Genomic DNA, 14,769 nt, shown 5'->3' with positions numbered 1-14,769 from the left:
TGCTTTCACAACCTAACTCTCCGTGATTGGTAAAAAAGTATATTGCACATGTAAAACTACAAATATTCACCTTGAAAAACAAATTCCTAGAAGTAACTGAGACCCAGCCTTTCCTCTTTTCCTTACCTTGGAGTGTGAGATAGTCAGGCTGTCAACTGGCTGCGCCGTCTCGAACAGCTGGATCTCCTCGATCACGTGGGCCTCTGAGCCGAGGATCACCACCCTCTGCAGCCAGCCCTCCGCTGCGGCACACAGGAGATGAGCAGAAAAGAGGATTCAGCTCACTTCACTTCTGTTCAGCCAAACTTTCAATTCAGGTTCACTTCAGTGCAATAGACTTTCTCCCACACCCCCAGGGCAATTTTTCATGGCATGCATAAAAACATATATTTTTCAAACAGATCGCTTTGGCACTCGGCTGAATCTCACATACAAAATAGCCAAGAAACACACACCTCTGACAGTGCAACAGTTCATTTAAATACCATTGATATGATATTAAAAATATTTACACACACACCTGTTACTATGCACCAGTTCATCTGAATAATAAAGATGTGATTACATAAATTTGCCCATACACCTGTGACTGCACACCAGTCAATTTAAATATAAATGATGTGCAAACAAACACCTGTGACTGCACAGTGTATTACTTCAATATTAATGAGATACTAATACATTCACAAAGACACACCTGTGACTGCATAGAAGTTCATTAAAATATTAATGGTGAGATACTATAATATACAAACACACTCCTTTGATGCCATAAAAACTTATTTAACTATTGAAGAACATATTGTCACCATGATCTTTAATTAATTATGTGTGGAATGTATGAATTTTTATGATGTGAAAATACAAACTGTGTAAAAAAAAAAATTCAATTTAGAAATTTGAAACCTGCACAAATTGGCTTGATTTCTTTTAAAATCAATGGAGGAAGGCAATGAGCTATGAAAGAAGAAATTACCTAAAAATTAGCAAGAGAAGATTTAGCAAAAGAACCAACTAACCATTCAATCAACCAACCTAATAAACAAGCAAACAAAACAAAACAAAACAAAACAACAAAAAAATGTGAAAAAGAAAAAAGAAAGAGAAAAATGACAAGGCAAGGTCTTGGGAGAAGTGCTTTCTAAAAATTATAATAACTCTATAATAACTTTTGAATATGTGATTAAATATCTAAATATGTTTTTTCCCATGTTTTTGAAAGAAATTGCACCAACTTACTCTCCACAGTAAAAGTATGCTTGCATAACAACACATGCACACAGTGTCATCAGGTTGTCTGCAACTTTCATCAACTTCGATTTGTGAAACTTTAACGCCAGCTGCAACAAAATTTCATGCCACTCTGCAACCGAGAAAGACGGGAAATGAGAAAGAAAACAACCTCTCCTGTCAGATTGGGGTCCAGCTCAGCAAGAAGTGATCTAAAGGTGATTTTAAAAGAGTGGAGCTGCTGTTCCTGGCCTTTAAAGACCTTGGTTAAAGGTAATATTATCAGAGACACTGGCAGACTTTTTCAAGTGGTGCGTGGGGAGCTGATGCTGGAGGAGGAAGGAAGAGCAGATCCTGTGCTCCTTTCATGTAGGGCATTGTGAGCAAGTTTAGATCCCCTGCGATGACGTTCAAGGCACAGCTGGTGGGGTGACCTTGATGTGTGTGTGTGTGTGTGTGTGTGTGTGTGTGAGAGAGAGTGTGTGCGAGTGTGTGTGTATATCTATGAGATAGAGTAACATGCTGACATGTGCTTTCTTGTGTGGCCCTCTCGATTAAGAGACTGTCACAGATAATAGCCAACGGGAGGCTTGAGGGAAACACACACACACACACTCACACATACACAGGGCATAGCTAGCAGCAGGCATATCATCACACTCGCCTCTCGCGGCGTCAGGGACCAGTGTCGGCTAATCCCTCAATCCTGTAGCCTGGTTTTTCTGAAAAACCGTCTCGACAAGCGCTCCCTCTCTCTCCCCTTTTTTTTCCACATCAGCTGTCGCTATGCTGCAGCTAATAGCTAATCAAGCCCGCAGCCCAATTGGCACTATGAGCGCACGTCTGCCAAGGGCCCTGTTGAGTTTGTGCTGTGAAGCACGACAAGCGGGGATGACTGCACTTGGCTCAGGAAGTGTGCGTGTGTATCTCTGTGTGTTTGTGTATTTCAATTTGTGAGTGTGTTACCACTGCGTGTATATGTGTGTGTGTGTGTGTGTGTGTGTGTGTGTCCATGTGTGTGTCCGGGCTCAGCCTCCCTGTTTGCCGGCAGAGAAGCCCTGAGTCCGCTGTTGTCGCACTGTCAGTTGCCACAGTCTCTCTGCCACTGCAGTGATCTGAATGGTAAGTAGTCGAGTCTCTCTCCATTCATGAGACGGGCTGCATTCAAATTCCCATTCCCTGGAATCCGCCGTCAGATCTGTGTTACTCAGGATTACGGCTCTGGGAGGGCCGGCTGATTTCACATGCGTGCCAAAACAGGACACCTGCATATGGGCCCGATGGCGACTGACTGGAGATATTAATTAAGTCGTGCGTTCGTCGACGCTTCCTTTGATGCGTGAAGATGGATCTCAGCATGCAAATCAAGTCCTTAATTGAAACCCAGCTGAAGTCTGGCCAGATGGCAGGTTGTTTTGTGCCACCATACCTAATGCCAGTACCTGTCCCTGTCTGCTGCCATGGCCTGTAAGCTCTCATCTCTTCAACAAATGCTGTGAGCAACTCCCCTCAACACACACACACACACACACACACACACACACACACGCAGTGGGGGAACAGGGGAATATGAACAAAGACTGTGTAGCTAGGATAAATTTTCACAGCCACATTGAGAGAACACCATACTGCAGGAAGTGGACAAAAAAACCAGAAACACCACATATACTCTGAAATGCACTTGAATACAATATCAATGCAAACATATTAGCTTTAAGCTTTTTAGGCTTAGCTTTTGTATGTAGATGCTGTGTCATACAGGTTATGGTTCAACACTATATTAATTTTTAAAGCTGGCGAGTATGGTGCTCTCTTGGCCTGCCTTGTAAACCCACTAACATCAACTAACATCTGGATTTTGTCGTTAGTGGGAAGGGTTCAGCATTCAAATGACTCTGCAGTCGTCACGATGTTTATCAGCTCCAGCTCCAATCGGCTGTGATAAAACATGACACCTGGGTGGGCACGCAAATTTTATCCCTTTTTCTGGCAAGACCTTGAGTAACTTCTGCAACTCTGTCATCTCAGCCACAAATTCTGTCCATGTTCGTCCAAGCAGGGCTCTGACACTTCCAAATAAGTCACCACAGAGTTTGAAAGACAGACGGAATAAGTAACTGCATTTATTTGGCCTTAAAAATGTTGGTGTCCAGACTGCCTTATTTTTTTTTTTTTTGTTGACTGAAATTGAGAAGACAAGATGAATCTATTCAGAATTACCTCAACTTGTCTTCTCAAATTAATTAAACTTAACATTTTTAAGGCAGCCTGGATGCGTAATTTTTTTAAGTTAAAACAAACATTTGATTTTTACAGTGTAATATAAAATAGAAGTATCCATCCTAACATTTTCACTGGCCTCCACGCTTCTTTCTTCAGTTTACTAACTTTTTTTTTCTGTTGCGTTTACAACGTTGAATGTCACACACTAGAAAAAAAACTCTGTCTACTGCCAATGGGTAATGCAATCTCTTACCTATTTTAAGCAGGTTTTCCCACATTTAAAAAATTGCATATATATGCTAACTTTGGTAGAAAAGGGATATTATGTTAAAAAGTGCATGTGCAACAACTGAAAACAGATAAAAAAAACCTTAATGTGTTAACTGTTTGCTTCTCCAATGTTGAATGACAGTTTAAGTTTAAGCTGAAACTTTTCGATGAGCTTAAGTATCACTTTACGTTAAAAGCTGAAAGCATTTGAAATCAGCTGAAGTGTATTTTTCCAAAAGCATTTTCAAAAGCAGTTTAAGCCCTATATGCAGATGAATTTTCAGTTTGTATAACAAACTCTGAAAGTCGTTAAACCAACATTTGAACACTAAGTTTCATTTGAAGATGAAAAACCAGAGAAAGGTGAAGTGTGTACACTGTAAATAGTTGAAGTGTCACTTGTTGTAAGCAGCTACAGCAGCTGAAATGTCAGTTTGAGTGTTTGAGCTGTCAGTTAAATGGCAGCTGGCAGTTAAATGTTTAAAGCTTGAGGGTGTTGAGATGGAAGTTTAATTAGACGTAAATGATCGGTTGAAGGAAAGCCAAGGAAGCTGTTGAAATGTTCCCTTAAGTTTAAGCACCAGAGCTAGTTAAGGTGTGGACACTGTGAACAGTTAAAGTGTCAGATATTTTAAAGCTAATATCAAATCATTCCAGGTCTGAACATTCCTTGAAACTTGAATTGCGGATACTGAAGAACAACAAAAGCTGTGAAAAAGCTGAACTACTATGATAGAGTGCAAACAATAGTGATTGATTCAAAGTTTGAATAAAGTCCCCATGAATGAGTATGACGAGGTGGAACACTGAATTCACTGATTGAATTCAACTGGCTGATCCCAGTGCCAATATTTTCCAATTAAAACAACCAACGGTTTCAGTTCTGCAGCAATAACAGACACCACATGTAATTTGTACCTGTGCCGATGAAGAGCACGTTGTACGCCCGCTGGTCCAGGCCGCTGACCCGATCCACCGCCAGCCTTGTGAAGTTGACACCCTTGGTGAGCAGCAGGGGGCGAGCCAGAGCTTTGCCGTCCATCAGCGGGTGCTTCTTGGCAAAGTTGAGTGTGGCGTCAGGCAGCTGCAGGGAGCTGTTGTAGCCGCTCTCCCTGTCTGTGTTAGTTATACACTGCAGCACAGACAGGACGGAGAGACAGAGGGAGGAAAGTGGACATGGGGGAAATGAATGGAGGAAAGGGCGAAGGGAAGAGTGAGAGAGGGCCAAGAAGGAGAAAGAGGAAGAGGAGGAAACTTCTTAGCTGCAGCTGGCACAGGTTGGCATGGCTAGTTGGCTTTGAGATGACTCCCTCCCTACTCGTCTCTCCTTTTCTCCATCTTTCTTTCACTCCTGCTTTCACCTCCGCCTACCATCACACCCCTTCCTCTGCTTCCTTTCCTTTCGTCCTGCATCATTACGTTCTTAGCTTTTCATGTTGTGCCAGCTTTTGCTCTTTTCCACTTTCATCGCCACAGTACCCCACACCACCATTTCTACTTCCCTCCCTCTTTCATTAGCCTTCCTCTGCGCACTTTTCTCTCTTTTTGTGATGCGGGTACACAAAACCCTACATTGCAGAATAGTAGTTTTGTTTCTTACTTCTGAAAGTTCACTGAAAACATCTGCATGTACCAAACATCATTTATCATATACGCTCCCAGTTTCTTACCGATCCAGGCCGCGGGACAGGGACAGCGCCCATGTAGCGCCCCCACCTTTGAGATGCCTCCCTATACTCTTTGTAGTATCCTTCAAACACCTTCTTCACATCAGCGATCTGGTACTGGCACACTGCCGACACATCCACGTCACCCCTGAAACAACAAAGTGCAGAATAAGTGATGTGTGGCAGTAAAATTGGAGAGACAGATTAGCTGTCATCCACAAAAAGAAAATGTGACTTCTCAGTAGCAGATAGCCACTGTATGCAGCACAGGTAAAGCCAGACTGACACGCAAGAATGTACTATATTGAAAAAAATGGTATATGGGGGCAAATTAGAGATATCGGTTGCACGTTAAAAGCACAGAATATGAACTAAACAACACCTCTGCAATTGGCAAACGCTGTCAAAGCGAGCAGCTGTTCTTTTAACTCTTTAAAACCTGAGGAAATTGGCTCGATTTCTTTCAAAAACATTGGAAGAAGGCGATGAGCAACTTAAAAAGAAATGACCTAAAAATTAGCAAGAAGTTAGTAAAAAGTTACAAGAAAATAAAAAAGGCAAAAAAAGGGAAATGACCGCAAAAAAAGTGCTCATATAAATTATAATAATTTTGTAACCGAATTTTAACTATATAATTATGATAATCGTAATTATAGTTTCCTGGACATTTCCCCCAACCCTTTAAAAAAATCTAAACCTACTATTTTCTTGCAATTTGCAGAGTATTTCTTGCAAAGTGGCTTCTTGCCTTTCCCCCCATGTTTTCAAAAGACATCAAATCAATTTTCTCAGGTTTCAGTGGTTTTAATACTTCTGAAAGGTTTCCATTTTTCAAATAAACAACATTTTCAGACATCGCAGTGCAGTAAATATTGATAGTAAATATTAACCCGACAGCCCATAGTGTCCTTTATTGACTGAATGATTAGATGTGTTGTCAAACCACCACTCTTTTTTTGCTGAAGCAGACTGATGTACAAATTGATGCACATGTAATACACCTCCTCGATAGGCCACTGAAATAAATCAACTGGTGCTGTGACTCAGGGAATGCATTTCATTTAATGATAAGGTCGGGGGTTTGAGATCTCAATTTTTTTTCCCAACCCAATTTTAGACCCCATGTGGGACTGAAATTGGGTACTGACGCGTGACCCAGACATATTAAATCATACTTGTACTCCTTAACTCACAAATACATTTGATCTTCGTGCTCATTCACTGGAATGAACCCATCTCCTTAAAAGAAAATGTATCTAGCGCTCAAATTGAAAGACATATAGTTATGAAAAAGCCAAACTTTGTACCTTAGCTGGGGCAGGCAGTTTCATTTTGGCGTCATTGGGCAAAAATTCCACAATAAACTGAGCATATTCAAGTGGACTAACAGAAAAGCAGACTTCTTTGCCTCCTCTTGGCTCTGTTCTAAGGCTTTAGGAAATCTAGTCAGTGACAGGAGACGATCACATTTCATTTCAGAGAGAGGGCGTTCCTACTGGCTGCTCTACAAATGCAGATGCACGTGCAACAAAAGACTGATTCAATGGTGGAGAATCCTGAAGAGAGAGCTGCTATTCCAGCATTGGCAACAACTGTCTACACTGCAAAGCAACCCAAAAAAGGAAGACAGACTTATCAAAAAGAGAGTCTAAAACACAGTCTGACAATAAAAAAATAAATAAAACAAGTGTCTACATTGGCGAAGTGTCTCAGATATGCAGTAAAAATGTTGCAAATAGTTTAGCCTTCTGCTAACCAGAGCTAGAGGCTCAGGACTGTGGCTTCAAGTTCACACTCATGTAGTCAATGTTTGCCAGTGCCAGCTAGAAATTGTTTTACATTAACTAGAGCCTCGATTAACAGTGTGTCCCTCGCCTGACTCCCCGTGGCTACAGACCATCTCGCCAGGAGCAGACAGAAGCTCTGGAGACGGACCATAGACTGTATATTAAAATGGACAACATGACAGCTCCCCCAAAGTGTAACTTTTCAATCTCAATCGCCCCCCTGGTGACTGACTGCAGTATAGGTCATAAAGCCCGCCCCTCCATGTTAGTGAATGGGACATAGGCTAAAATGGGCCAAACTAAAACCTTAAAGTACATGCCAAATAAATTTTGATGGTTTCTGTCACTGAAGGTAGTTCTCATCGCCCTGATTTCTGTTCACGTGTTTGTCTTTATGATAAGTTTGGTTTATATACCAGAGTTATTTAATTACACAAAAAGGGTGATTTCCAGCTGTGACAGACAGTCCATGTGCTTGCATTCAATAGAGCTGTTCACGATTGGTCGGACAAGTGTTTTGGCGGGAACTCCTCCACCGCTGATATCGCTACTGTGCAGTCTTTGGCTCTCAATGACATCACCAGTGCAAGATGGTAGCACTCATATCTTCGAAATTTTAGCTTCACTTAAGCATCACGGGGGTAAGTGGAGGCGCGTCATCCATCTTCATATACAGTCTGTGAGACCAACCCTCTGTCTGCTCCAGCAGCAACTCGAATCCGGCCAGTGCAAACCCCAGACTAACCACCAGATCCATAAACTTTCTGTTGTTGCTGCTGTTACACAGGTTAGACCCTGCACTGTTGCCGGCCACTAGCATGCTGTTCCACCTAGCTTCGGGGGGTTTATGCTGGCCGAATTCTCCTCCTCATCTGAGCAAAGCAATCCACAACAGAGGGGAGCAAGGTGGAGGGAAAATTGGGCAAGACAGCAAGGCAAGGACAGACTGGGTGAATGTGCTGCAGGACACTTTGAAATAATATAAGATTATATTAATGAATGTATGGAAAACACTGGTTTACTGTATAAAACGTGCATATGCCTGTGATCATCTGGTGGGAGGATCTTAAGACAGAGAGGCGGGAGCTGCAGGAAGAAGGCGTATATTCTATTTCTGCTGGGGTTTTTTATTTCCTTTTACAGATTTTTGCCTACCTAAGCTTTTAAACAGGAAAAAAAGACTCTGGATTCTAAAAAGGTGACGTACTCGGGAAGCAACACGGCACCATTCATTGAGGTACACAGATTTGCACTACAGCTGTAAAATTGAATTCATATACTGCGGTTTTTAGAAGAGAAGTGCTCCTTCAGTCTGGAACAGTGCTGTTAATGTGCAGCAGTGCCACGGGTTTTATTAGGTGACATCAAAACCAAAGGACAGCACTGATGTCTTGGCAAGTTAAAACAGCTAGCCTATTCAGTCAGATTATGGCTTGAACTGTGAGTCGTCATTTACATAATGTCCAATTATCTTAATGTTATCTCTATCAAAGCCAGGGGGCTTTAAGGAATCCCCAGTGAGTCACACAGAGAAAAAGGATTAGGCTTCTCTTTTTTTTTTCAGTAGCAGTGTAGGAACTCTGTATGAAGAAACAAAGCTTGAAGTTCAAAGCTGGTTCACTTTGCGATATGATATCTCATTGAGGAGCACAAAAGACTCACATCAAAGGGCATTACCCAGAGACGGAGAAAGTCTCCAACTCTCCTCCCAGAGAAAACCTCCTGCCCTCGCTCCTTTTTCTTTGTCGATAAGTAACTCATTAACACATTACAGTTACGTAGTGGTCTGACAAATGCCAATCTTTACTAAGAATACCACAGTCACTTATCAAAACTGAGTTGCTATTGTCAACACCCTTCTAATTGCCACATTGTAGTTCATTATCACTTAAAATTAGTTTTCTCCTCAGAAGAAAAACATCAGAAGAGTTGATGTGATAATAAATTATTATTTTTTTATCAAGCCATAAACAAGGATCCAAGAACAGTCGACATTAACAGAGTCTCTTTTCCCTGCAGCTGCGCCTCCTGATATGGTTGCTAGCCCCTAATAATTGGTGACTAAAATCAGTGCATATAAGAGGCTGTGGGGCATGCAAAGTTGCAAATCTTAGAATAACAAAGGAAAGACCCATCCTACTTTCTGCTCTTAGGTTTATGCAAGCGGAGTGAGACTAGTTATGGTTGGGGTAAGAATGTCAGAGTAGGCCAATCAAAAGAAGAGTGAGGAGGAGTATGGCGGGCCATTCCTTCGCCATCCTTGGAAACACAAATTCACATTCTCAAGCTGCAGTGCAAAGGTAGTGGTATCTTATGAAGCTAGACAAGGCATCCATTGGTAACAAACATGTCAGGATAGGTTGTCTGGAAGGAGGCTAAATAACGATCCAAAGTGAGGCTAAATTTTGGCAAGGGAACAACTTGCACATACATTTTTCAAAGGGGTCCCTTGAACTCTCACTTCAAGCAATCAGAAAGAAAATCAGTTCTATGGGTACGCACAAATCTCCACTAAACTTGAGAAGGTTTCTTCCTGGTAAATGTTTTCGTTGCCTACAATTAATGTGCGCCTTCATGTTTGAGCTGTATATTTGCCATTTTAAATGGACAACATGTAGAGATACATAGCCCATTAAAACAGGATTGTTTTGGAATTCAAAATGTTACCTTTACTGGTATTTAACTATACACATAATAGAAATAATAACATATGTGTTCTCTATTTATGTTACATATTTTTTATTATTTATTATTTATTTATTTTGAAATATATGTATGTGAAATAAAATACAAAAGTATATCGGTATGTGATTACTTTACTTTCCATGTAAGTACAAGTACTTACAAGTACTTCATCAGAACTGACTGACATTGCGAGATGTCATGTGACCAGTCACATGAACAATATGTTTTAAAATACATGTCAATTAATAAATAATTACAAATAAATAAATAAATACATAATCACACTCAAAATACATGTGTATATTTGTTTATAAATATTTATATTTATCACCAATGAATCATCACTAGTCTATTAATAGTTATGATAGAAAGTTTGTATTACATGACCTTATTAAATCTGTTCTGTTCAGCAAATGGTTTTTACTACTGTCCGAAACAATATTAAGTCTATGTGACATTAAATCACCATTAAAATCAATAAAACATGTTCAAGCACACTTGAGTTGTATCCACTCAAAATAACTCCCATTACTGTCAGCTGAAAGCCTGTTATATTAAAAGCCCAATTACACAGTAAATACCTAATCACATAAAGTACATAATTAGAGCCATCATATCAGAGTGACTGGCTGACCCGTGACTTTAATAAAAAGCTGAGTGTCTGACATGTTGGCAAAGTGGCGCAGTGTCTCGCCCTGACAGCAGATGGCACATGTAGTAATTAACTTGCATTTTTCTGAGGATGACACTGAAATTGAGCTGCGTCTACAGTCTCTATAATGCGTCTCTGACAGCACTCGCTTCGACTCACCACTGGGCATGGAAGATGCCGTAGAAGGTGGTCCCCCGCCAGTCCTGGCCCGGCAGCGTGAAAACAGCCCTCAGGTTGTTGAAGGAGACGTGGCGCTCGGGAAGGGAGCACTCCAGCCGGGCTTTCTGGAAGGTGGTCCACTTCTTCTGCAGGGTCCTGGTACCACCCAGATCCCCCTGAGAGAGGACACATCAGGACTTATCAATGGCTGATATCAGTCCGTTTTTTATGTCAATTTTTTCTGTATTATTAAAGGGTCCCTTCACTCAAAAATATATTGATCTGACTGTTACTTTACTTAAGTGTTTAAACTCCATTTTTCATGGTTTAACAATTGTGGGATGCTTTCACATTTATCTGCTGAAAGGGAGAAGTTTCTCTGTGCTTACCTCAAAGCTACAATACTTGTAGAAAACACAACTTTTTTGTCGTATTTGCTTAAACTGTCACTATATTGATCCTGAAAGTAGTACACTTGACAGATAATCTGGGAAAGAAAAATCATGCTCCTCCTAGTGCTGCTAATGGTATTTGCAAGAATCCACCACACCTGAATAAAAACAACTAATCAGAGCCAGAGGCAGTCTCCAATGCACCTGGCTCTGATTGATTTTTGTTGTTGTTGTTTTTAAGGTGCAAATTTCATTGGCAGCACTAGGAGGAGACAGAGAAACATGTTTTTTTTCTTCACAGATTAACTGTCTTATGTACTACTGTCAGGAAAGTTTCAGCAAATATGACAAAATGTTTTATTTTTCATTTTAGAAAAGTTACCATCTGTAGCTTTAAATCTCAGTTTAAGATCACTAGTACGAGTGTGATTTTATGACATCACAACTACTGTAGTTTAGAAAGCCAGTTTTGGACCAACATGCAACTTACATAAGTTTGACTTAGAAAACCGAAGCCTTCAGTTCACACTGAGAATGGACTTTTTGGTGAAGTAGGAGACATCTTGTGCCCAGCAGTTCTAACTTTGAAAGTTAAAAATATTTGCACATTCATAGACAACTTTACAGCAGTTGAAAATCTTGAAATCTTGTTTTTCTTGGTCTGTATCAAACTTCTTAGCTTGCTGAAGTGATGTTGAAGTGTACTTTAGGGTTTGGTCAGTGCACCGTGACATCACTATTGGGTGCGGCTATAGATGCAACAAAGCAACAGATCACCCTGGTAGTTAATCACTCTTTATGCGCTCTGTCTTGCTCTATTATACTGCTGCTGCTAATGTTAAATGTTTTACCCTTGTTATATTTATCTATATAGGCTGTATGCTGTAGTATATATACTGAACTGAGTGAACTGTTGTCTCGTTGAAAAAACCTCTCAGGGAGCATTTAGACCCTGAGATATTCAAGGGTACCATTACAAAGCAGGATAACAATAATTATTCAATTATACAATAAATGTTGCATATTGATAAGTAGGCACTTTATGCAGTGTTGTGGGTTCAGAAGAGGCCTGTCTGCCAGATACAGCTCGTTCCTATCACCCTCAGTGATTGCAGAAGCTGTAAAAAAAAGGGGGGGAATTAAAAAATGCAAATGCTCATAATACAGCAGTGCGACGCAGACATTGTGCTGCTGCTGCAACAGCAATATCAGCGGGACGAGCTAAATTATTCATTGCTCTGGTACACATCATGTGTGAGCATCTGTTTGTAATTTCATTCAAAGAGCTTTATTGTTCATCACAGAGCAGACATTAAAGGGCACTTCCCATAAAACTGTGCATATATTGTACACTTAATTACACACATCTCCTGAGACTGTTAACAATCTGTCTCAATTTTGCTCAGTTTAAAGGTTACTGGGACGGTATGTGTGTGTGTGCATAACTGTAACATGACACTAAACCCTTGCTGTGTTAACAAAAAGGTCACTGAAATCATGCCAAATAAAAAGAATTGTTATCTAAAGTCTCACAGAGCGGTTCTCCTCACAACTACAAGCCTGTCTGATATCAGCCATAATCACTGTGGTATATCAAACCTAATCAGTTATCTTAATGAGGCCATTAATTAAGCAAATGAATGCATTAATTACCAAATAGCTCTATGTCAATGTAATTGTCCTCACATAATACATTGTTAGTAAACTGCTGTTTAGCTGAAACTCAGGATGGGGCAAATTAAGGCACAGAAGGACTATTTGCTGTGAGCAGCTTTGTCTTTGTGCTTTCTTCTGTGAATCATGTAAATGTTTTATTTTTTAAAGGAACAGTTCATCCCCATTTTAAAAATACATTTTTTTTTATTGTTACCTGTAGTACTATTCATCATTCAAGACCATTTTGGTGTGAGTTGCTGAGTGTTGGAGATATCAGTTGTAGGGACGTCTGCCTTCACTCCAATATAATGGAACTCGTGGTAAACAAAGTACCAAAAAAACTACATCTGAAAAACTCAACAGCAATGTCTCCTTCCAGAAATCATGACCCGGTTACTCAAGATAATCTAGAGTCCTTGTTGAGAGAAGTTTCATGTAAGAACTATTTTCTTTCTACTGAGCTCATCTGCCAACCATATCACTGCGCAAAAGGAGGTGTGCATCTACTACTAGGTCATCAAACAGCACAGAGTGAGCTAACTTTACAGCTCAGCCAGGAAGACGCCATTAATATTTACATCTTGCGCTGTCATGACCACGAGCCACTTGCTCATGTAGTTGTGCGGTAGTTTAGATATCTCCAATACTCAGGAACTCAAACAAACTAGATTGATGAAAAGTAAAACCGGTCAGAGGAAAAATATGTATTTTTGATTTTGGTGTGAACTGTCCCTTCAAAGCATTAAACAGTTTTAGTAGTTTCTTATGCCTACCATAAATCAAAAGACTTTGAAAATACTTTATTTATTTACATTACAGTCTGATACACTATCACATCTTAAGACAATGTGTGTTTTTAGTCACACACTTTACAATTTTGCAAACACTAGGTATGTTTCAGGGTCATAATTTGCAAGACTACAGCTAGATTCCTCTTGAGATCATTTTCCATCCTGCTGGAAAATATTAAGCCAAACTACCTATTAGAAATAAAACATATTAACAATTCCTGGTCCACAAAAACACTAGAAACACAAGATAAGAGCCGTCATATGCCTACAGTATTCTTGTCAGTAGAGCATCAATATAATCCATAAAAATTAACTGCATTTGCAAACTTTACATTTTGGATATTGTTGCTATTTTAGTTAAAGATTACTGTAGAAACGAGAGGCGAACATTATATACATTATTATTCTACTTGAAATGTAGGCCTCAATTTCGTTTTGGTAGGAAAGGAAGGGAAGTAGAAAAGAATGTGAAAAAAAGACAGAAAAGAGATTGTTCAAAGCTCTGTTTTCTTTTTCCTGAAATAGGCATATTTTTTATTCAAAAGGATTGTTTTAACTTGTGATGGAGGCCTTAAGTTCATTTTCCTGCGACTAACTTTATTTATGTAAAGGCAGCTATTTGTTTTCCATACAAGCGTCATAATGTGTCTGTATGTTAAAATGATTGAAAAATTGACAATAAATATTGTTGAAATGATTTGGAACTGTACGTTGTTGATTTTATTTGTTAGACATTATGAGGTTTGGATCTTTGTTGAGAGGACATTTTAGTAACTGGACCTCTTTGAGTTTGAGTTGAATACCCCTGGTTATATACCATGGTGCAGTGGAAGGATGGAATAATGCAGTTTAATAGAAACTTGCTTGATGATAAGATGGATGCATACAGTATGGCAGTCCAGTGATGACAACATGTGAAGAGTAATTTGTCCTAAAATAAAGATATAGGACTGGAGACTTAGAGATAAAAAAAATCTGAGCTTTATGAATCTTCTGAGCCCTCTTGAGAAATTGTGCGTCTCAGTGCTTCCTGTGTTATCTAAAAAGTACGTGCTCTTAGTTTTGGCAGTTTGTATCCCTTACATGAAAATCCGACTAAAAGCAGAGCAAGCGCTATGCTCACATTGCTTTGTAAGTTACGTCATGTGTTAAAGTGTGAGTTATCATTTTTACAGCTATATGTATATACTTTACATATTATAGCTTTTGAACTACTCTACAAGTTGCATCCTTATATGGGCATCTTCTGTTAATGCC

General features: G+C 39.8%; 1 protein-coding gene across 1 annotated transcript in view; it reads right to left on the bottom strand.

The window, feature by feature from the left end:
• sema4c (sema domain, immunoglobulin domain (Ig), transmembrane domain (TM) and short cytoplasmic domain, (semaphorin) 4C) overlaps positions 1-14,769 on the bottom strand; it is a 123,098-nt gene that overhangs the window by 9,692 nt on the left and 98,637 nt on the right. Inside the window, exons 10-13 of the mRNA XM_042489017.2 lie at positions 10,674-10,849; positions 5,394-5,538; positions 4,642-4,855; positions 127-242 (exon numbers count right to left, since the gene is read on the bottom strand). Coding sequence (XP_042344951.1) covers positions 127-242; positions 4,642-4,855; positions 5,394-5,538; positions 10,674-10,849 — 651 coding nt within the window. The remainder of the gene's footprint in view (positions 1-126; positions 243-4,641; positions 4,856-5,393; positions 5,539-10,673; positions 10,850-14,769) is intronic.

This window comes from Plectropomus leopardus, chromosome 4, assembly GCF_026936395.1.
Source record: "Plectropomus leopardus strain MGB_pleo_1.0 chromosome 4, ASM2693639v1, whole genome shotgun sequence".
Classification (NCBI taxonomy): domain Eukaryota; kingdom Metazoa; phylum Chordata; class Actinopteri; order Perciformes; family Serranidae; genus Plectropomus; species Plectropomus leopardus.
Note: the sequence above shows the minus strand (reverse complement) of the source record. Positions and strands in the feature narration are given on the sequence as shown.